At 46.6% G+C, this 24,007-nt stretch overlaps 1 protein-coding gene across 1 annotated transcript in view; it reads left to right on the top strand.

Moving 5' to 3' along the window:
• The window catches only part of STIM2 (stromal interaction molecule 2), a 108,961-nt gene extending 85,208 nt beyond the window's left edge, over nt 1-23,753 (top strand). Inside the window, exons 4-12 of the mRNA XM_077301455.1 lie at nt 8,655-8,766; nt 10,353-10,468; nt 12,335-12,512; nt 13,219-13,396; nt 14,571-14,738; nt 15,610-15,710; nt 17,051-17,289; nt 20,764-20,998; nt 22,312-23,753. Of these exons, the coding sequence (XP_077157570.1) occupies nt 8,655-8,766; nt 10,353-10,468; nt 12,335-12,512; nt 13,219-13,396; nt 14,571-14,738; nt 15,610-15,710; nt 17,051-17,289; nt 20,764-20,998; nt 22,312-22,798 (1,814 nt within the window). The 3' untranslated portion in view covers nt 22,799-23,753. The remainder of the gene's footprint in view (nt 1-8,654; nt 8,767-10,352; nt 10,469-12,334; nt 12,513-13,218; nt 13,397-14,570; nt 14,739-15,609; nt 15,711-17,050; nt 17,290-20,763; nt 20,999-22,311) is intronic.
• The last annotated feature ends 254 nt before the right edge of the window (nt 23,754-24,007 follow it).

Here is a 24,007-nt window from a genome sequence, read left to right as displayed (position 1 = left end):
GCCTATCGGCATCCTTCCTCATCCCGGACAATGCCCACCCTCGGGGCCCTTACTGTTTTATTTTAAAGATGTTTACGTAGCCAGGCTATGTAGAGTATCACCCTTGTGTGGGAGTTAGGGATAGCTTGTCTCCTTTGCTTTGTTTTATGGTCCTGATGTTCCTTCCTGCATTTCTGTCTTTCCCCCCACCCTGTTTCTCACGATTGGGGAAACCAGAGTTCAAAATCTCCACCTGGACATGAAGCACCCTTATGGGACCCTGGGCCAGTCACACTAAACCCAAACTGTGAGGAAAAAAGAGGGAGGGAGGGAGGGAGGAAGCATTTCTTTCTATACAAAAATGAAATATTTACTCTAGTTGTCTCAGGGAAGGAGTTATTACATTCTTTCCTCTCCTCTTACAGAATCCTCTTGCATTGTCTGAGATTCAGACATATAAATAATTTCATATTTAAATAATTTAATGATATTTTAATTTAATATAGATTACTAAGAGTGAATCTGGGCCAGGTTCAGTTCCATTCCCACCCCCTTCCCCCATGCCTCTGGTTTCCGGAGATTCTGTAGAATTCAGCTGTACTTCAGAGGATAGAAGCTGTCTGTTTAGTTTTTAAAGGCTAAATACCACAAATGGTAGGGACCATTGCTGTCATTTAAGTGGGCCCCATGTGATCTTTGAACTTACATAGTTGTACCAGCAACATGGAGATGTGTCTCTTCTGTACCATGGGTACATCATCGGAAAATGCAGCCAGTAGGATTAAGTGTGTGAACAGCACCAACCTGTTAATCCTTACAAAGTCTCCCAACAGATTCCACAGTAAATTAATTTTTCTAATGAATAGAGCTTTCACTATTTAAGAAAATAATGACCTCTTGTATCACTGCTTATTTGGTGACTTTTGCCAGATGGCCTGCTAAGATTTTATTATTTTTTAAATTATTTCTGGATTTTCATTGAACTCCATGCATGTATACTGGTCCCAGAAGTTGTGCTGGGAATAATGGGGGGGGGGGGAGGTTATGTTGATAATCAAATCATAACTTGCTCGTATCACATTTTTACCTGTTCAGAAAGGTCTTTAAGTTCAAAGGCCAGTAGCACAGTTTGGGCCACATGTGTTTTGAGGACCACAGTGGTCAATGTGCATAATATCTATTATGACAGCCTTTTTCAACCTTTTGACTGTGGAGGAGCCCCTGAAATAATTTTTTCGGCTTCAAGGAACCCCAGAAGTGATGTCAGCTGGCCACACCTCCCCGCCACAAACCCCGGAAGTGATGTGTAACCGGAAGTAACATCATCCTGCATTAACAGGCAGGCTCAAGGACAACTGAGAGAGGGAGAGATAGGAGACAATTGAAGGCGGGAGTAAGCATGCGGGCTCTGCCCCCTCCCAAGCCCAGAAATCACCCTCCTCAGTTCCTTTTCGCCACTGCAACTTGTGGATGTTTTCTAGGCTCGCTCCGACATATCCATTTTTCTTCATTATCATTGATCAGCTAGACTTCAGTCCATTCTTTAAAATACTTACCGAATGGCCTCAAAGGCAATTTTTCAGACATGTGGTCAGTGAAGCATGAAAATACCAGTGACATATGAGAATGTCTTCTGTGTCTGGGGGAAGGTCACGTAATGGGTACATGTCATATATGCCAAGGTTTCACCCCCAGAGCCTGTTCGGAAAGAGCGTTGTAGGAAAAGGCACTTTCAACCCCCACTGCATCATCTACTGCAGTCTCCAAGCCTTCGAGACCGGTCCAGAAAACCCCTTCGGCACCAAGATCAGATCCACCATTGGTCCATTCAGTGGGGTCGGTTCAGGTTTGGTATAAACCTCCTAAGAGACACACTATGCCGGCATCAGATCCACCTCCGCAAAAGAAGTCTCGTAAACACAAACACAAGGGTAAGACCCCCACTAACGGGCTCCACAACCTTTGCAGTCACAGTCTGCCCCACCAGCTCTGTCAGTTCCAACAAGAACACCAGTTCCAAGGGAGGTCTTAAAGGAGTGCACAACAGAATTTGAGATGGAGGAAGGGGAGATTCCAGTAGCCCAACCTTGCCCGGTACCAACCCTACCCTGGCTCTAACTATGGTTCCAGACCAGTCTATTTGGGCCAATGGGATCGCCCTTTCAGAGATGAGGACTTAGATCTAAATGTTGATTTTTCTGACAATGTGTCTGCTATGGGCTCAAACCAACCTGCGTATCAGGACATGGCAGTGGATACGACCCAACTTGGACAGGATAGTCTAGGCTCAGTTTCAGAACTCTCAGCTGAAAAGGTAATGTCAGAACCAGCTTCTAGTTCTCCGGGAGAAGATTATAAACTATATGGAGAACAGTTTACGCCATTTGGCAAAGACTAGAGCTCAATGTTTCGACCGCTGATTCTAGACCTAAGGATGAGATCTTGAGTAGACTGTATTCAGACACCCCTACTGTGATAGCCTTGCCTGTTGTCCAGGGATTGGAAAACCTCACAGTCTCGATTTGGAATGAACCAGCCTCGGTACAACCAGCACCTAGGAGAATTGAAGCGTTATATAAGATAAAGCCGGAATCTGCAGACTACCTATCTACACAACTGTCTTTTGACCCATCTTCCATTGTTGATGACATGCAGTTAGAGGAGACTAAGACAACTTTCTTCTCCCCTGAATAGGGATAGTATTAGATTAGACACGCTCAGTTGAAAAATTTATTCTTTGTTGGCCCTCAGTTTTATGATTTCTAATTATCAGGCAGTTTTTGGGCTGTACAAGTTATATTTGTGAGTGAGCCTGTCAAAGTTTATGGACTTGTTGCCAGATGACCAGAAGGGATTGGCTAAAATGACCCAAGGAGAGGCATTTCACTCATCTAAACAATGCATTAATACAGGCAGGCATGGAGTGGACATAGCTCCAAGAGCCATGATGTCAGCAGTAGTCTTTAGATGACATTTGTGGCTCAGGAGAACCTCGCTTCCTCTGGAGACAAGAGTGAATGTGCAGGATCTCTCATTTGAGCATTCGACACTGTTTGCACAGTCCTTAAGATCCAACACCACAAACCAAACATTGGGCAAAAGTGGCTCACCGACTGTCTGCTCTTCTCTAGAGCCAACAGATAGTCATCAGTGGACCTTATTCCCAGGCAGTTGGTCTTCCTCCTCAGGGGCTTATCCCCACCCCAACAGCAGGTTTTGGTGGGCCTTCCTCACTGCTCTCTCCTCCAGGAGATAGAGCAGTGGGCTCTCCTGCTAGGGACTCTGGGGTCACCAGGAAGGCTCAGCCCTCAACAAACAGTAACCTGGTTCTCCCCCAGCTAAGGGGGAGAGGGGGTCCTCTGGGGCTGTGATAGCTTTGCTAGCCGGATACAAGTGGCTTTGTCTGCCCCAGTAGGAGGAGGAACATGACAAAGAAGATATGGATAGATACTCGCTAGCGTGCCAGTTGGCATATGAGGATGTGGCCGCTAGGCCCCCTCTGCCTCCTCCCATCAACTTGTTTTCAGAGAGAGAGGATGGCAAGCTGTCTGGAGCAGAAAAATAGCCTCGGGGTGGTTCCAAAAGGCTTTTCCGCATGGAACATTTTCAGCGTATATTGAGAAAGGTCTTGGCCACAATAAAGCATCCAGCACCTCCAGAACCTTCAGAGGACCTAGAACTTCCTGAGGGGATAGATTTTCAAAGACCCACTGCACATCTCACCTTTTCTTTGACATGATGAGAGGGCAATGAAGTAGGAATGGGCCACTTGGGCGGGCGGGACAGCTCTGCCTTGTCTTCTTTGGCTAAAAAGGTCTACTGCCTGCCATCAAGGACTATGGAAGATCTCTAAGTCCCACTAGCTAATGCACCAGTGGTGGCCCTCCATTTTGGCACGATCCTCTCCAAGGATGGGGATAATCTATTGAAAGACAGCATGGACAAATGCAATGAGACAGCACTCGAGAGCACATGAGGCAGCCTCACTTCTGATTCGCTCAGGAGCTGTGATTTCCAATTTTGCATGGGCAATCATAATCTGGGCAGATGATTTACTGAGGATGCCAGGTGATAATCTCACCTTAAGATCAAGAGGGCAGCGGAGTTCATAGCAGATGCCAGGCATGACACAATATAGTTCGGCGCCAAAGTACAGGCAACCAACATCATTAACTGACGGAATGTCTGGCTGAAACATTGGAAAGTGAAATCATCTTCAGATGCTACCCTGGCCACAGAAAAGTTTTCAGGGCACCTGCTCTTTGGAGAGCCTAACCTGGAGAAGGTCTTAGTGGAGCCATGCCTTCATCTCCTGCCCAGGTGGGAGAGTCAAAGTGGAATTCCATTCCTTTTGGCCATACAGATGTTTTGCTGCAAAACAATCCAGGGACTACAGAATGCAAGCTAAGTTCTGGCTCAGAGCTACAAAACAAAAGTAACTACCCTTCTGCCATGACAGGAGGGCTCCAATTAAGAAGATATCCACCTAACTCCAGTGTTTCATTACATTTCAGTTCTTAGTCAAATGCCAACTTCTGCTACTCTGGAACCACTCATGTCCTTCCTTCTGATATCTTACAAACCATCCTTGCAAAGAACTAGTGATTCTGCAATGATTGAGCAGGGGTTGGACTTGATGGCCTTTGTAGCCCTTCCATAATTCTAGTGGCACCATCGCTTGGGCCGATTAAAAGTCTGGTTCTGTATCTTCCTTGGGATAAGGTGAAACCTAAATCCTGTTGTTGCAAAAGCATGATAGGCGGAGAAGAACATATTTGAAATGTGACTCACACAGCTGTTAAGACATCACTGTTGTCGTTGGTCTTGGGATGCTATCGTATCCCTTTCAGGGTTTCTTTTTCTCCATCTGTAAAGGAATTAGTGGTTTATACCGCCAAGTCTCCCACAGAGAGATTGTGACCTTAAAAATGCTAGATGTAGGACCGGAATGACTTTTTCTTGAGGACTGAGGGAAATTGTAAATTAGAAATTTGGGTGTGGTTTTGGGGGGGGGGGCATTAGAATCGCCAGTATAAAGTCTGAAGGCCCAGATTCCAGTAAAAAGTATTCAGAAATAACTGGGAGGTGAAAGGAATTTCAAGGCATGATATTAAAGTAAGCGTGGCCAAACTCTGGCTTTCCTGATATCCATGGCTCATGATAATTGTACTCCATGGACATCTGGAGAGGCACAGCTTGACCACCCCTGTATTAAAACTTCTAATTTTCATGTGGTACATAGAGTTTGAGCTTGGGTGATGGTCTCTTATCAAGCTCACAAAGCTGAAGCATTTGCAGCATTTTCAGTTAACTGGGCAGGAGTAAGAGGAAAATGGGTGAGACAGTAATCTAATCAAGTATGGACATTGGCAAAGGGGCTCATTCAAGGATTGCTTATACAACTCCAATTAGTGAGAGAGAGAGAGCTGAATATCTAAATTGAGTCCACTGAAATGTATCATGACTTGACAACAGAAATTCTAACCGACCTCAGTAGCAGTAGAACAGGCTTTCGTGAAACCCTGGGGTTTCTTGACAGCTCTGGAAGGGTTTCCTGAATGGGTGCAAGTTAATTTTTAATATATTTTTAAAATTTGTTAAACATTTATTATGACCATATACATTCATGGGCCTGGAGAAGGTGGAAAGGGGAAGGTGCCCCAGATGGGCGTATACACAGCTATGCTTCCGAACCCTATTCTGCATTATTGCTGCACTTCTGGGGTTTCTCGAAGCCCATGTTTCGGGGGTTTCTCAATAGTAAAAAAGTTGAGGAAGGCTGCAGTAGAAGATTAAAATACTCTCTAGGAGGAGTGATTTCGTTAGTATGGAGGAGCATTCTGTTGGGGAGCTTCCACGCCTTCACGCCGAAATGATAAGAGTCCAAGCACAGGCTTTTAGAGAGGCTTGCCAGGGCCACATGAAAGAACAGGCTTGGTGGAGAGGCAGGCCAAGGCCCAGCTGACTGATAAAATATTTGAAATGTATGAAAGGACACACCAGCAAGATCCAGCTTTCAGTTATGCCTGTACAAACAGAATTCTTCCCCCGAAATAAACCTCCTCACTATCCTTTGATATTGAATAAGGCTGCTTTTGTTCAGTATGCTGTATATTTATAAATATTAAAACATGAAAAATATAAAAGTGTTCAAGGCTAATGTGTGAGGGGCCCACTTGTAGAAGGGGTAAATAACATGGAATTTCTTTGCAAATAGGTTAAGAGAACCTTTGAAAGCTTGCGAACCACAGGTCGATTTTTCAAGCTGTTCTATAGTATGAACCTATGAGCCTCTTGTGGCGCAGGGTGGTAAGGCAGCAGAAATGCTGTCTGAGAGCTCTGCCCATGAGGCTGGGAGTTCAATCCCAGCAGCCGGCTCAAGGTTGACTCAGCCTTCCATCCTTCCAAGGTTGGTAAAATGAGTACCCAGCTTGCTGGGGGGTACACGGTAATGACTGGGGAAGGCACTGAGAAACTACCCTATATTGAGTCTGCCATGAAAACATTAGAGGGCGTCACCCCAAGGGTCAGACATGACCTGGTGCTTGCACAGGGGATACCTTTACCTTTATAGTATGAACTTTGTTCTTCAGCACATCTTGATTTTATGCCTTGTGCAACTCACCAATCTTTAAGAGTGGCGTAGTGCATTTAGAAGGTGAAAAATATTATTGTATGGGCATGACACATGAAGCTGCCTTATATTGAATGAGACTCTTGGTCCACCAAGGTCGGTATTACCTACTCAGACTGGCAGCAGCTCTCCGAGGTCTCAGGCAGAGGTCTTTCACCTTCTACCTACTCCTTTTACCTGAGGGTGCCAGGGATTGAACCTGCAATTTTCTGCATTACAAACAAGTGCTCTATCCCTTTGACATGGGTCATACCAGCGATGCATCTAATCCAGCATCCTGTTTTACATTACGGCCAGCCAGTTATCTTGGAGGGCCAACAACAAACTAAAGGTTTCCGCAGTGTTCCTAGCACTGGCTTACTACTGTTCAGAGGTTTACCACTGCCTCTGAATATGGAAGAGTTCTCCTTAGTCATCATGGCTAATAGACATTAACGAACCTGGCCGTGGTGGAACATGCCATTAAGTCACAGCTTTAAGGATCATGGAAGCACCATTGACTGATCATTTTGTGAATTTTAATCATGAACCAGAAGCTTTTAAATTTTGCAGATTGGAATGCATCAAACAAGATGGTTGGATATTTCACTTAAATTATTCCATAGAGAGACATATTTATTTTTTTTGATACTTTAGCACCTAGAGGGATCTATCTTGATTTTCTGTAAATGGTTCCTTTAAATCAAGTAATAGGTAGTGACAGCTTTTATCCAGGTGGATATTTTTGGGGTTCGTTACACTAATAGGCCTATGCCACGTTGATCCCCCACCAAAGACTGACTGGAATTGTAGGTCCTCTGGATACATAATAGTTCATGTAAAAGAATCAACCACATGTTGGATGAATATTAGCTTTGCATTGTACCTTATATATTCTTATTTTTCTATGTACGATTGAATACTCTTATAACTGACTGGAAACACACTGTTTTTGATATGTAATGGAAATTAAGGTATGGGGCTTTTTGGAAAGCCTTCTATACTAAAAATATTTGTAACAAATAAAACCAACATTTTGATTTTGTTATAATTTATTTCTGTGAAATTTAAAGCCATGGAGGAAGAATTTTCCCTTTGTAAATGAGTGTGGTACCGGAACTTGTTCCGGCTTGCATTTTTTAATTAAAGAAGAATCTTGTTTTTGAGAGTCATCTTGTCAGCTTTCTTCCCTCTCTCCAGTGAACACGACTACAGCTTTTGGCAGCAAATTTACTCATTGAGTAAAAAAGTCCTTCCTTTGGTCCATCTTGAATCCATTGCTCACGGATGCAACACCTGATTCATTATGCACGGATTGCACCTTCTATATCTCTGCCTTTATAGAATGGGAGGAAAACAATCTAAGTTTATGATCAGTTTCTAGTTGAACAATATAGAAATACATCTCTTTACATACTAAGGTCTTTCCACTAGGTGGGAATAATCCTTTTGACTAGCTCTATGACTAGCTCTTTTTATCCCAATGAGAATGCTGCTGGCTTGTAGCAGTTGTTTCATTGAACTCCTATAGTTGAGGTCAAAGGCATGACTTCTTCTGTATTTAAGACCTCTGGTCATTGTGCTCTCTTGATGTCCATGGGATATTCCAGGTAAAAAACTGCTGATTTTCAGAATAGCCATTGCATACATCATTTTTTTTTCACATTCTTGCACCCCCCCCCCCAATCTAACCCATGCTAGAGTTCCAAAGTAAACACATGGATCCTGTTAAATGCAAGCAGAGCTCTGCCATTGCCTTAAATGGATGTAATACCTGCTTGCTTAGTTCTAGTACGGGATGCGGGATAACAAGATCAAGAACTCAGAGTACACTCCATTGGTCACACGACCTTATTTTGCAATCATGCGGTGGAATTTTTAATAAAGGAATATTTTAAAGACTTATTTCTTTATAATCTCTGTAATCTTGACTCCGAGCACATGATGAAGACTGCAGACTTGCCAATAACTAGCTTTTGCTTTTTACTTGCAGTGTTGGCTTAATTCTGGATAATCCGGTCAGTTGTAAGATAGCACGTAATTTTGTGTGTTAATTTTGCAGTTCACAATTGGACACAAGAGGAGACACTTCAGTGGCTGGTTGACTTTGTTGAACTTCCTCAGTATGAAAAGAATTTCAGAGAAAATAATGTCAAAGGAACAACGTTGCCTAGGTAACTTTTCTGCCCTAGTAGGTTCTGTGCATGCGGTACCTGTGATATGGCAGGATTTGAAGCACTGCTTTCCATGTTTTACACCAGGGGTAGTCAAACTGCGTCCCTCCAGATGTCTGTGGACTACAATTCCCATGAGCCCCTGCCAGAAAACGCTGGCAGGGGCTCATGGGAATTGAAGTCCATGGACATCTGGAGGGACGCAGTTTGACTACCCCTCTTTTACACTTTTAACCTCATACTGCTAGCAGTTAGGGCGGGAGATGCTTCAAATTCAACATGCAAAAGCGAAGAGCACGTATCTAACTTTCTTACACTCCGTCCTTGCACAAAAACATTTGCCAGTATGCTAGCAGTGAAGGTATTTTCCACCCCAGTGACTGAGATCCCACCAACCAGGTGGTGCTGATGACAATGAGTCAAAACTCCTCTTTGGTGCAAAAATAAAATAAAGAATTGAAGAATTCTTTTTCTGAACAATCTGAATAAGATTGCCTTATTTTAGGAATTATAACACTGTTGGTCTCCATCATTGGTCTCCTATCCTTCATTGTATATCCCTGAGTTTACTTCTCCATATGCATGCTTGATATGTTGCAGGGTGTTATTATTCAGAGGGACTTGCTCCCTTGTCAGTTCACTTAGGATTTCGGCTGTGGATTGGTAGTTCTGTGAGGCAGTGTCCCTGCATTTGTCCTGAGAGACGCTTTGCTTGCTGGTAGTTCCCGGCCATCTGCAGAGGACACAATTCCTGCCTCTGAATAGATGTGTTGAAATCGTGTCCTGACACAGTTGTTGCCACTGAAGAGAAGAGAATAGCATGGGAATGGCTCTGGCCCTTCTGTCTAGGTGAAGATCCATCTCAATAGAAAAACAGGAAAAGTCTAAAGCTTGTGAAATAATCGTTGCAGGGGAATCGCTTTGTTACCAGTCTCTTGACAAATTAGCTTGCTGCCACCCCTATCGAGCATGAAATTCATTTAACTGGTAGGCAGGGGGATTTGATAACCATTATTGGCCCAGCACATTTTGGGGCAAGCAGGTAGGTGGGGCTTGGTGACACGGGGAGCAGTGCCTCTACAGAAATACACCCTCTTTGGCCCCTCATGTTCCACTGCCTCCACTGAGGAGTGGCAGAGAGGGGCCCACTGCCTCATGCTGCAAGCCCCTTGGCTTGTCCCCACCATTGGGAAGGTGTTGTTGGGGGACTGGTGGCCATTGGGGCGGCCCACTCGGACACTCATTTCAGAGGAAAAGGCAGGCAGACGTTGGGTGTCACTCTGTCTAACGTGAGCAGTCATCACATCCAGCCTTGGGTCCTCCAACAATTTGTCCTCCAACAGGGTGGGTGTCACTGAGTACAAACCAGTCAGGGCATGTGGCTCTCACCGTCCATGGGGGTTTTACGGGGCCCAATGCACCCTCATCAGATATGGCTTAATGGGCATGAGTGTTGGTCAATATACCCTAAATCTGCCTTTGTTATAGGCATGCTTCATGCTGCAGAATGTTCACTGTTTTAACCATGTCTTTAAGCGATTGCCTTCAGGACAAGGAATCTAAAACCTCCAATTTGTCATGTGCAGGATAGCGGTTAATGAACATGCATTTATGATCTCTCAGCTGAAAATCAATGATCGGAGCCACAGGCAGAAACTTCAGCTGAAGGCCCTGGATGTTGTTTTGTTTGGACCACTTACACGTCAGTACCATTTTTATTTCTTCCCCCCGCCAGCCTTTTAGCTGACGGCAGAATGCATTCTGAATGATGTCAATTGTATTTGCCACGTATTTACTACATAGACTTGCATTGTTCTTTCATACAAGGTAGGCGGCCGGCAGGGCAGGAAAGCTGCATCCTACGTCTCACTTCCAGAATCAATGAGCTGCACTTGGCAGCTGAGGCAGCCATGAAATGTTGACTCTTCCTTTTCCCCCGCCTGCTGGGCTTGTCCTATGAGTTTACGCAGATACTTGTTAATTCTGAAATGATTATGTGGATTTTAAAGAGGGGTGGGGGAATCACCTTTCCCCCCACAATAGCCTCGTTTGATCTAAGTTGAAGAAAATAGCCCTCTAAATTGATGACATGCCTGAGGACAGTGTGGATTGCATTTCCTGGACTGACAGCAAGTTTAGCCAGTCAGGAGATCAGGCTCATCATAAGCTTGACCAATCTCATCTCAGCCACACCCACCCCCTTAAAGTCCTCTGCCAAAAAGGATTTTGCTGTCAGTGTCTCACCCAAGGGTAGGCAAACTGTGACCCTCCAGATGTCCATGAACTACAATTCCCATGAGCCAATGCTGGCAGGGGCTCATGGGAATTGTAGTCCATGGATATCTGGAGGGCCACAGTTTGCCTACCCCTCTCACCACTGGGGCTCTCTGGTTCTTCCCAAACAACCCTGTCCCTTTTCTCTGTGCCTCCTTCCTCCCATTCACAGGAAGAAGGAACTTAGCAGTTGGGCCAAGTTTCTCTGCTATGTTTGGTACAGCTGCATTCTGAATTTCTCTTGTGCTGGTCCACACAGCCTCAAAACGCTATGGAACCCCAACAGCTCAGTCAGGCCAGACTTGTAAATGCCATTTCCCTCCCAGTGGGCATGAATTGCTTCCAGGTGGCCAGGCATGGTGACTCAGGTTCCTTCCTCTTTTTAATAAAGCCATAAATGATTCATGTTAATAAATACCTGTATGGGCTAGTAATTTTGCTTCTGTTCTTTAAAAAAATGAAATTCATTTTTTGAAAGAAAAAAACAACAACAACCGCCACCTCTTATGTAGTTTCAGAAGGGATTTGGAAATGGCGCCTGAATAATGCCCATAGACTTGGGGGAACCACAGCCGCCCCAGCTGGTCAGCGTAGCCTGGCTGTTCTGGAAGTGGGGCATAGGATTCAGCTTTCCTGGCTTCCCCGCTGCCATGTGCAAGGAGGAAGAATGCACATACCTTTACTCGTAAGGCTGCCCTGAGTGAGTCCTGCATGTGCTTTGTCAGCTACTTGGCCCTGACAAGCAGTTCTCTGTGCCTTGTCACAACTCGTCTCTTTCTGAGTTTCTTAAAAATAGTTTTCCATGCGGTCTGAGGAAACAACCTGCCCTCTTGGGTGCGAGTTTGGATCCCGGCCATCACATGGCCCTCCAGATGTCCATGGACTACAATTCCCATGAGCCCCTGCCAGCGAATTCGCTGGCAGGGACTCATGGGAATTGTAGTCCATGGACATCTGGAGGGCCGCAGTTTGACTATCCTTGGGCTAGGGTTAGAAGAGGAAATGCAAGGTTGGAACTGTTCAGGTTCAGTGCCGAAGTGTATGTTTCTGTGACGTCTGTGTGCATACTGTAAAATTAAATATCACAATAATTAATTAAAAATGTTTAGACCCTGCCTTCCCTTATGGCTGGAATTAGCTTACCATCCCAGGAATGAAACCCCATTAACACCTCCCCCTCTTCTCAAGAAAATTCTGCCAGCTGAAATGCCATTAATAATTAACAGTTTGGGGCAGAGGGGGGGGGAGTGTCTGGCGTCTGCATATTTATCCTATTGTTTGTGCATTTTTTCAGGGCCACCTCACAACTGGATGAAAGATTTCGTGCTCACAATTTCTATTGTGATTGGTCTGGGAGGCTGCTGGTTTGCATACACTCAGAACAAGACCTCAAAAGAGCACATCACAAAAATGATGAAAGATCTGGAAAGCCTTCAGACAGCGGAGCAAAGCCTGTGTGAACTGCAAGAGAGGTGGGTGAAAAGGGCTTAGCATTTGCCTCTTCCCGTTCCGAGACATGCATGCATGACGCCTCTGTAAACGGTCTTGCATCATAGGTTCTCATTACTATACCCTCATTGTATGTTGCTTATACCACTGGTGAAGTCCCAGCCAAGCTAGCATTGGAGCTGGAACATTACAATTCATGCTCCTACCCACACCAACTGTCAGATTGTCCAGCTCCATTCTCCACAGATTCTTTCCCTCCCCCTCTATTTATAAGGTAAACAGGCCTCTGTTGGCGCAGGGTGGTAAGGCAGCCTACATGCTGTCTGAAGTTCTGACCATGAGGCTGGGAGTTCAGTCCCAGCAGCCAGCTCAAGGTTGACTCAGCCTTCCATACTTCTGAGGTTGGTAAATGAGTACCCAGCTTGCTGGGGGGTAAACGGTAATGACTGGGGAAGGCACTGGCAAACCAAGTATTGAGTCTGCCATGAAAACGCTAGAGGGTATCACCCCAAGGGTCAGACATGACTCGATGCTTGCACAGGGGATACCTTTACCTTTACAGTTGTAAACACCGCCTAATTTAGAGATGGGTAACCCTTCACGCATCTGACGAAGTGTTGCTCGGTAATGATAACTCAGTGGGGCGTAAATTATTTCATTCTGCTGCACTATGAACCGAACTGAGTCGGCTCTATTGACTTGGGGGTGGGGACAATGTTTCCTGTGAAGGCTTGAGAAAGCGCAGGAGGAGAACCGGACTGTCGCCGTAGAAAAGCAAAATCTGGAGCGCAAGATGATGGATGAGATTAATGATGCCAAACGGGAAGCCTTTCGTCTGAGAGAACTGCGGGAGGGGGCCGAATGTGAGCTCAGCAGACTTAAGTATGCAGAAGAGGAGCTGGTTCAGGTATTTCTACGTTGTCGTTTGCTTCTTACGTTTGTGCTGCTAGTTGCTGTGAAACAGCTGCTTTTGCCTTCTGTCTTCATGCCCGGCCCGACATTGGGACTGCGCCTGCACAGTTGGCCATGGACATTTTGTGGGGGTGCCCCATTCCTTTCAGAGCCAGAGCATGCATGGGATTTCCCACCCAGTGCATCAAGTTGTGGGATGGCTTTTCTTCAGAGATGGAGCCTGCCATCTGCAATTTGCATACCGGAAGTTGCTAATACTCAGAATAATCTTTGAGAAAGTTATAGCTCTCCTTTCCCAGTTAATCGGCCACATTTTAAAACTGATTTCAGGTACTTAATACAATTGACGCATCAACTAACCTGGTAGTCTTGTTACATACAAAACTGAATTCCCCAAATTTTATTGAAATGAGGCTGTGTGTTGACTTCTGCAACTATAGAATGTTTTTAAAAATCAACCAATGAGGATTCTCGCCCCTTAGGTAGAACATCCACATAAGGGGTGAGAATCCTTGCTCCCTGCCCTGTCCCCCTCCTTACCTACTGCCATGTCTGCTGGCGGGGCGGGGCCAGCCCAGCGCAACACAGTGCTGTACGTCGCTGGGCTGGGCTGGCCCCACCCCACCAGTCCCCCGAGGCTGCCCCCACTCTTTGGACGCCAGGAGCAGCCTTGGAAGACAATGCCAGAGCAATGAGCTCGCCTCAGTGCTCTGGCACAACTGCCCCGGTCCATCTACTGGCACAGTCCCTGGAGGCGGGACTACGGATGTCATGTCCATAGACATCCATTGGACAGTGCCAGTAGATGTTCCACATCAATAATATTTATACTGCTTTTTAGTATGGATTATTTTTATATACTGTAACCCACCCTGAGCTACCAGGAAGGGCAGGAAATAAAAATAAAGACGGTTATTAAGCATGGTATGTGTCAAGCAAAGGGCTTTCAAGGTCATGCCTTCCTCTGCGGAGTCTTCCTTGGAGGTCTCCCAAGGGCCACCCCTGCTTAGCTTCCGAGATCTGATGGGATGGGGCTATGCCACGCCGTCTTTCCTTCCCCATAGAAGTGTTAGCAGACAGAAAGGGCGGTGGTTTTGTTTTTTTTTGCAGAATTGTCTGTTGTACATTCTGTCTTCCTGACTGCATCATGCCTCTCAATTCTCCTTTAGGTCCGCATGGCTTTAAAAAAGGCTGAGAAGGAGTTTGAACTGAGAAGCAATTGGTCTGTCCCTGATGCACTGCAGAAGTGGCTCCAGTTGACGCACGAAGTGGAAGTCCAGTACTACAACATTAAGAGGCAGAATGCAGAAATGCAGTTAGCTATTGCCAAGGAGGAGGTATGGTGAATTCTCGAGCCAGCAGGGCCAAAAATAGCAAAAGCCTGTTGATTTTTCCCCCCCTGCTCACAAAAGCCCTTGGCTATCTTGACTGTGGAGTCCTGGTTTATCTAGGCTGCAGAGCTGTAACTCCTAAAAATTCCTGCTTTGAAGCAGACTTCAGTGGGTGTATTAGCAACAATGGTCATTGAAATTCTAGGGCTGCGTGCTTTGGCTCCTGCTGCAGAGGCCACCCTTGCTGCCTTCTCTGGGTTTCTACTGGGTTCAGTCTGCTTTCTGACTAAAGGCGGATTGATATTCGTTCCTATCCTGAGAGTTCACAAATGGGTAACACTTGGTTGAAGACGGGTACAAAAGTGACATTCAGACATCAAACTTAAGCCACAAGCAAATTGAAAGGTGTGCAAAGCCAGCTTGATGCTGCAGTTGTTCCTCTCCCATTGCCATCCCTGGGAGAAAGCAAGCCTGTATTTTAACTGGGATTTCTTCACCATGCTCCAGGGAAGTAGGGAGGGGTAAACCCCACTGTTTGGTGTGCATTGTACTGTAGCTATGGCATAGTACAGACATTCTGTCATAGTACAGACAAAATGTCTACTTAAATCTTTTTTTGATAGTTTTAAAAATATATTTAGCTTTGGCAAGGCTCCAGTGGGAGGGAATTGCAGCCCTGTGGAAAGACCTCTGTTTCAATGTGTGGTTATTTCGGAAGCTGTAGTGGGGCAGGTTATCTCCGAGAATAATATGACCAAGCCACTAAAGTTTTAAAATGGTAATACTTTCTCATATATAACCTGGTGTCAAAAAGGTTCTCTCTATATTCCCCAGTTTAACAGTTTTTATAATCTTTGACTCCTTGCTTATCCTTTAGGCAGAAAAGATTAAAAAGAAGAGAAGTACTGTCTTTGGGACATTACATGTTGCGCACAGCTCTTCCCTTGATGAAGTGGACCACAAGATTCTGGAAGCCAAGTAAGAAAGTGTGTGTGTGTGTGTGTGTTACGCTTCCTTTGAAGGAGAAGGTTCGTTGCTTGGGAGTCCTGGATTCTGGGCTGCAGTTGGAGGCTCGGGTGTCCTCTGTGGTCTCCTCTGGCTGGTTTAGCTGCTGCAACTTTTCTTTGAATTGCATGACCTGGCCACAGGGAGCCATGCTCTGATCACATCCAGGTTGGCCCAACTGCCATGTGGGCCTTTACGAAGGTCCAAAATGTGGCTGCTGGATTACTTTCAAGGGTCGATTATGAGGACTCGTGTCACTCTTGCCTTGAGAGATCTGCACTGGTTATCCTGTTTCTGGACACGATTCAGAGTTCTGTTTTTGACCTGTAAGGCAGGGGTAGTCAAGCTGTGGTCCTCCAGATGTTCATGGACTACAATTCCCACGAGCCCCCTGCCAGCATAAGCTGGCAGGGGCTCGTGGGAATTGTAGTCCATGAACATCTGGAGGGCCACAGGTTGAATACCCCTGCTGTAAGGCCCTAAAATTCTTGGATCATCCCCTCCTTTACTATCCAGCCCTCAATCTAAGGATCTGCCTTTCAAACCCTGCTCTCTTTTATTTTGGGGGGTGGGGGAGGTGGTGACTAGAGGGCATTCTTTGTTGTGGAGCCCCACCCTTGGGACTCCCTCCCCTTCAGGCTTCGCTGGTATCTCCTGTACTTCCTTTTATACCCCAGGCCAAAACATTATTTTACCCAAGTTCTTCAATACCTTGTCAGCTTTCTAGTGAGCCGCTTTGGCTTTATGGATAGCTTTAATGTGGTTTGCCTCTAATGGCTTGTTTTTAATGCCTTGTTCTTATATTTGGGGTATTGTTTTCATTGGGAGCCACCTTAACCAGGACTCTGAACAGATGGCATAGAAACACCCTGCCAGAGCACATGGGGTGTAGTGGTTAAGATGAGCAGATTCTAACCTGGAGAACTGGGTTGAATTCCCCACTCCTCCTCCACATGAAGCCTGCTTGGGTGACCTTGGGCCAGTCCCAGTTCTCCCAGAACTCTCTCGGCTTCATCTACCTGACAGGCTATCTGTCATGGGGAGAGGAAGGGAAGGTGATTGTAAACTGCTTGGAGAATCCTTAACAGAGAAAAAAAGTGGGGTATAAAAGTCTTCTTCGAAATAAATACACCAAGTCAGTCGGTTGTCAAGTACTATCAACACTGCATTTTTTAAAATTAAGAAATATCAAGATTGACGATGTGAATTTTAACTTGCTCCAGAAGACAAATGAGGCTCCTGAAATACACCGCTGTTAATATTGCAGGTATAGATTGCATAGGAAATGATTTCTTAATTGTGTTCCTTCCCAGGAAAGCACTTTCTGAGTTAACCACCTGTCTGAGGGAGCGCCTCTACCGATGGCAGCAGATTGAGAAGATCTGTGGCTTCCAGATAGCGCACAACTCAGGATTACCAAGCCTGACATCCTCACTTTACTCTGATCACAGCTGGGTGGTCATGCCCCGGGTCTCCATCCCACCGTACCCAATTGCAGGTGGCGTGGATGATCTTGATGAAGATACGCCTCCAATTGTCTCTCAGTTCCACGGTACGTGGCGTCTTGCCGGAGCAAACACCAAAGGCAAATGGGGATATGCCAAAGGCTGGCAAATGATGCACCTGGGCCAGAGATTAACCAAATGAAATGCAAACACAAAGGGCAGGTTAACCATCGTTTCCAAGAGACCAGCTGCTTAAAGATGCCAACAGTACAGAAAGCGGAGAATACACAGGCTGGCTATATGGTAGAAAGTGAAAGGGCTTTGAACTCTTAGCAAGTATTTATAAAAGAGAAGTTTTCCAGCTGTTATTATTTAAAATTGTGCTATCTTTAACTGCTTTCCTCGGTTTTCTGGTCTCCTTGCCTCCTTGCCGGCTGTTTTCTCATTTTGAAACTAGTGGGTGCATTTCAGGGAATGGGTTAGGGCAGTGGTCTCCAGCCTTTTTCGGGACAGGGACTGGGGGGGGGGGGGAGGCGCGGACACAAACGCAAAGGGGGGAGGCACGGGCGCAGGCACAGCAGTTCCGCATCTGCGCATTTGCACCCGCTGGCGAGCATTGTGCTGAGGGGGTGTTTGCGGCCACTGGCAGGTGCAAACGCTCCCTCAGTATGATGCTCACCGCGCAAACGCACAGGTGCAGAGATGCCACGCAGGTGCGTTTGTGCCCACACTTCCCCCCCCAGGCCGCACCGCAGGAGGGGAGGGAGGCGCGCCCGCTGGTGCACCCGCGCCCACACCTTCCCCTCCCCACACACCATGGCCCGGTACCGAGGGCCTCACAGCCCAGTACTGGGCTGCAGCCCGGGGGTTGGGGAACACGGGGTTAGGATAGTGACGTAAAACATCAGTAGCCAATTACTGATAGCTGGCTTGTCCAGGGTTGTAAATAGCCACTCACCTTATCACTGTTATGAGAAACACTTTTTAAGTTAGAAAGATGGCCCAGTGAGCATCCTTTCCTGAAACAGAGAGGGGAATTGTTCCCTTCAATGAGGGTAGCGGCTGCATTTTGGAAGGCACTTGTGGATGGTGTGTCCTTTATTCCTTCCTTTCTCCCCTTCCAAGAAGCAATCTGAGAGCAGAGGCCAATTTCCTCCTTTAAAATAGGGAAAGGGGGCAGCCCCAGAGAGAGGAAGAGTACCCTTCTGTGTCCTCTGTTACTGTAGCAGAATATGCACACTCTTCCCTCTTCCCACCCAATTGCCTGTGCAAGAAAAGGCTAATGCTTCCTGCAAGGCATAGCCCTTGGATGCTGTGCTCTTTTTGCACAGTGGTGATATCCAAAGTTCTTCCCTTGATGTCACAGGCAGCCTCTGAAATGTATCTCTGGACGGGCGGCTGGAGAAGAGATGCTCTCCCTTTCTTGCTTTACAGGATGAAATGCTTGCTGGAAGCCTTCTGAAAGCTCCTTGTGTGGCTCTTTTGTTTCCAGTGACCCAGGGGTGGTAGCTCCGAAAGAGAAAGGAAAGCTTTGAGTTAAAGGAGCACTGGGCAATGTTTGCTGCCCCTTGTTGGGGAGAGGAGGGAAGGAAGGGTACTCAAGGAAGTGAGGCTAGAGGTGGACAGCCACCCCATTACATCTTACTTGCCAGGAAATCCTGTCCTCAGCAGATGTACTTCTGTTCTTTGGGGTATCGCATTTTCCCAGTCTCTAAACAGTAATAAATTTTTAGCTGGAGAAAGATATTTATTTCCATCATCTGTCCCTGTATGTGTTTCTGTTGTTTGGAAGCACTATGTGGAATGCCTGTATTGAGTCATGTTTGTACAATTGCTGCTGGCAAGCAATTTAATTCCTCTTTCTAGGCTTATGCTGTCATATATTGCTTTTATGGCTCTTTTGGCTGTGCATGCTGTTTCTGTGTTTGGATGTCACCTTGTTCCCAGTCCTATGTGCTGCACTTCTTTGTTTTTTCATTCGCCATGGCCTCTTCAGACATTGCTGATTTCTGTAAACTAGAAACGTATCAGAACTGGCCTTCTCCCATTTGGCTTTAGAGATAAACTCCAAATGTTGCATTACAAATGCATTACAAATGCAGTGCAACTTTGTTCTGCTATATCTGGGCTGGAATGGCATTCAGAAGTCCAGTGCTTCTTCGTGAAAATGTCTGGTTGAAGATTTATCATTGGTCAGGTCCAAGTCTTTCATTTTCTTGATGTTTTGATTCCCATGTAATGCAGATCGATTGTTCTTCAACACCAAGGGGATTTATTTCAGTCTCCCAAGCTTACATTACCAGCTAAATACCAGGAAAAAAAAATCCACAGTCAGTAGTTCAGCAATGCAATGGGCTGTCTAAGGAGATGGTGAGCTCTCCCTCATTGGTGGTCTTTAAGTAGCGACTGGACAGATACTTATCCTGGATGCTTAAGGCCAGGGGCCCCCAACCTGGTGAGCTCCCCCTTATTGGCAGTCTTCAAGCAGTAGCTTGACAGAAATTTATCATGGATGGTTTAGGCCAGGGGTAGTCAACCTGTGGTCCTCCAGATGTCCATGGACTACAATTGCTGGCAGGGGCTCATGAGAATTGTAGTCCATGGACATCTGGAGGACCACAGGTTGACTACTGGTTTAAGCTGATCCTGCATTGAATAGGAGGTTGGACAAGCTGGCCTGTAGGCTAGCGGTCCCCAACCTTTATAGGTTTGAGGACCACCTCTGGGGGTGGGGAAGAGCCGGCAGCCCGGGCACCGTGCATATGCGTTAGCACCCCCTGGTGGTAAAAACATGCATGCGCTGAACTGCCACGCATGCACGTTTTCACCACCAGAGGGTGCTAACGCGCATGCGTAGCAGCTAATGCGCATGCGTGGCAGCTAAAGCGCATGCGTGGCAGCTCCGCAGATTCGCATTTGTGTCCACCGGCATGCCGGCGACGGCGCCTACCTTTCCCCCCCCCCTCGCAGCAAAAATCTAGCCGGGCCGTGAGTGAAGCAGCCTGGTGAGCTTTTCTCTGTGGGGGGGGGGGGGAGAGGCAGGTGTGGCGGCCCGTTACTGAGGCCTTTGCGGCCCGGTAGCAGGCCGCGGACCGGGAGTTGACGACCCCTGCTGTAGGCCAGTGGTCCCCAACCTTTCTGAGGCTGGGGACCAGCAGGGCATCCAGCCGCGCCCGCGCATTGCGCATGCATGAATGCGCCATGCGCATGCGCCATGCGTGGGCGCGGCCCACACGGGCGTGGCGCGGCCCTGATTCCCTCTCCCCGCCCTCCCACAGTAAGAAGCTTCCCGGGCCACAAGCTTGCAGCCTGGGAAGTTTTTTACTGCGGGGGGGGCGGGGAGAGGGAGCCGTGGCCCGGCACCATGGCCTTCGCGGCCTGGCACCGGGCCGTGGCCCGCAGGTTGGGGACCACTGCTGTAGGCCACCTTCCAACTCTGTGATTCTGTGGACCTGTGATTTCCGAATCGATCTTCTAAAAAGTACACTTATTCTTTGACCTGTATTCTGCAAGAAATTATTTTATAACATAACGTACATCAGCAGATTTAACTGTGAACTGTGTCATTTTGTTCTTCTCAGGGGCCATTGTGAAACCTGCCACCTTAGCCAGAAGCAGCAGCATGTGTCGCTCCAGGCGAAACGTCGTGCCGTCCTCTCCACAGTCTCAACACTTGGCACAAACACCACACACCCCTCTCACACAAGCTACTTTGCACTCACCGGACCCTGACATTCTCTCCGTGTCGAGTTGCCCTGCTGCGTACCGCACAGAAGAGGAGGATGAGGCAATTTATTTCATGGCTGACAAACAATGGTACGCGAATGGCGTGTTGCATCATGGCGAGTTTTGTAGGCCACACCTCCACAGCCTCATGGAATTCTGGGTCTGAGCACCTTTCCGGTCCAGACATTGGGCCCCTAGAAGGAATAATCAAAGGATGATTGATCTAGGAAATTGTGATGGGGACACAGGGATATGTAGGGCTTCTTGAGTGGACTCCATCGGGAGCCAGTCCAAGTGTGACTGTCTGGTGAACAGTCTACCAGGGCATCCCCATCAGTATAAGTTATTAATGGAGGGTTAATCTTGCAGTTGTGAAGTCATGATGGATAAGGGAGCAGAGGGGACTGTTTTGTCTACAGCATTGGTTGTTCGCTGCTACCATTATAGGTCAGCCACCAATATTTTTTGCCTGATGCCCTGGTATCACCTTTGGGACTCCCTCCCCCATGAGGCTTGGCTGGTGCCTCCTTTGCTGGGACATGGCATCTGCTCTTAAAATAGACAAAGTAGAAACACTGTTGATGCCTGAAATCAGCTGTCTAAGCATAATTAATCTTAAGCTGTCCATACCAGTGCAGAAGAAGAAGATTTGGTTCTTGGTGTAGTGGTTAGGAGTGCGGACTTCTAATCTGGCGAGCTGGGTTTGATTGCGCGCTCCTCCCCCACATGCAACCAGCTAGGTGACCTTGCGCTTGCCACAGCCTGTTCTGACCAAGCAGTAATATCAGGGCTCTCTTAGCCTCACCCACCTCACAGGATGTCTGTTGTAGGGAGAGGAAAGGGAAGGTGAATGTGAGCCACTTTGAGACTCCCTCGGGTAGAGAAAAGCAGCATATAAAAACCAACTCTTATTATTATTATATGCTGCTTTTCTCTACCTGAAGGAGTCTCAAAGCAGCTAACGGTCACCTTCCCTTTCCTCTCCCCACAACAGACACCCTGTGAGGGAGGTGAGGCTGAGAGAGCCCTGAGATTACTGAGGAAGAAGAAGAGTTGGTTCTTATATGCAGTTGCCCGCCAATCAGTCAATTGATCATTTGCCATTTCCATTGAAGAGAAAGAGACTAGATCCGTAGAGCAACAGGGGAAGTGGACTCTGGTGTAGGGTTGTGCAATCCAGTGCAGTTTGCCCACTTCGGCAATTACCGAACCAGCCGAACCGCGCCAGAGTGGTTCCAACCCTACTCTGGTGATTCCAGCAGCCATTCAAACTGCTGGGAAAGGCCATGTATCCCCTGGGGAGCTCTTGCATAACCCCGTTTCCTCAGAATCCCTGCCCTAAATAAATAAATGACTTTTCTGCTTTCTCACAATGCTTTCACCCCCTCCCCCTTTGTTTTTAGGGACGTGCAAGATACCGGCTCAGAATGTGACTCCATAAATTCGTCCATCGGGAGGAAGCAGTCTCCTCCTTCAAGCCTTGAAATATATCAGCCCCTGTCCCCTCAAAAAATATTGCGGGAAGAACTCACACTGGAAGAGTCCTCCACCGGAGACTCTTCGTCCTTAACTGCTGACATTTCCAGGGGTTCCCCTGACTGCGTCGGCCTGACGGAGACGAAAAGTATGATCTTCAGTCCCGCGAGTAAAGTCTACAACGGCATCCTGGAGAAGTCCTGCAGCATGCACCAGCTCTCCAGCGGTGTCCCCGTCCCCAAGCCTCGCCACACCTCATGTTCATCCACCAGCAGTGAAAGCAAAGCAGGCCACGAAACCGCCGCCGCCGCCGCCCCGCGGATAAGCAGCGTATCACAGGACCTCTGCCAGAACGGGGAACGAAATAAAAAGCCCTCCAAAATCAAAAGCCTTTTCAAGAAGAAGTCCAAGTGAGGCTGTGGGAGAAAGTGCTTGAGAGTGACATTGGTAGACTGCTGATGACGTATCTTTTCTTTTTAAAAAAATAAGAATGTAGTCCCTCTAGGTTTTTCCAGGCCCCGGGTGCCCTGGTGGTGAAACCTCTTAGGTCAAACTTCTCTTCTGTTTCTCAATGACTATAAAGTCAAGATGTGCCAGCTATTGATGAGAAAAAAAATATAATTTCAAGACAGTTTACAGTCATTTGTCTATTTATTTCTGCTTTTTTTTTTAGTTTATATATATATAAAAAAACTTTTTTAAAAAACACAAAACCACTTTAACACAAGCTTTAACGGACTAGGAAGCCTGCAGGGGCTTGCCAAAGTTCCTTTTTCTCTTCTTGTTTACTGAAGCGTCTTCATATCTTTCCACAGAGCTATGGCATTTGCATACTGGACTTAAAAGAAACTCAATGAAGTAAAAACTACTTAAATTGCACTACTGTTTTCTTGACTGGAAAGTATCTCCGCAAGTGGATACTTGTAAGAGGACAGGAAAAGATGGGTTGGTTCAATATTTTTAGGTCATTTTAATGTACAAACTAGCATTTCTAACTGTCAGTTTCTGGGATTTGGAGCCTCGTTTCTTCGACAGAATACTTCTCTAACTGGGTTTATTAATGCAAATGGATTGGGTCCTGCTGTAAAGATCGTAATAATCCAGGGTTTTCACTGTGATTCTACTGCATTGCACAGGCTGTACAGTTACGAATAGAGACTCTTGTTAAGGGGAGAAGCTCCTGATTCCATATGCAAGCGATAAAAGGTTAAACTTGATTTGAAGGACTTTTTAAAGACATTCACATCCTTAAAAGCTGGGATAAGGACAACTGTGGGCACTTGTTTACATACTTTGACAGACAAAGGATGTTTGATTTGTGAATATTTGTACTGTGGCAAAGACAATAAATTGGAGATATTGTGCCGTAGGTTGTTTTGATTTTAGCTACTCTTCCGTTCAGCCAAGCCTCCCAAAGTCGCTGTTTACTGGGTTTTATATGTTACCAGCATTTGTTCCATTTGTGGGTATTCTTGTAAGTGCTCCTTTTGGTGGAGATTGATAGCTCTTTTGCTGCTTGCCCCCAGCTGTGTTAGCTGGACATGCTGTTCTGGAAGCACACTTACAGCCCAAGTATAAGGTCGCTTGCTTGGTAGCAAATCCCTCTGTACAGAATGGAGCTGA

The sequence above is a fragment of the Paroedura picta genome, chromosome 10 (assembly GCF_049243985.1).
Source record: "Paroedura picta isolate Pp20150507F chromosome 10, Ppicta_v3.0, whole genome shotgun sequence".
Lineage (NCBI taxonomy): Eukaryota > Metazoa > Chordata > Lepidosauria > Squamata > Gekkonidae > Paroedura > Paroedura picta.
This window is presented reverse-complemented; position numbering and strand designations above follow the sequence as displayed.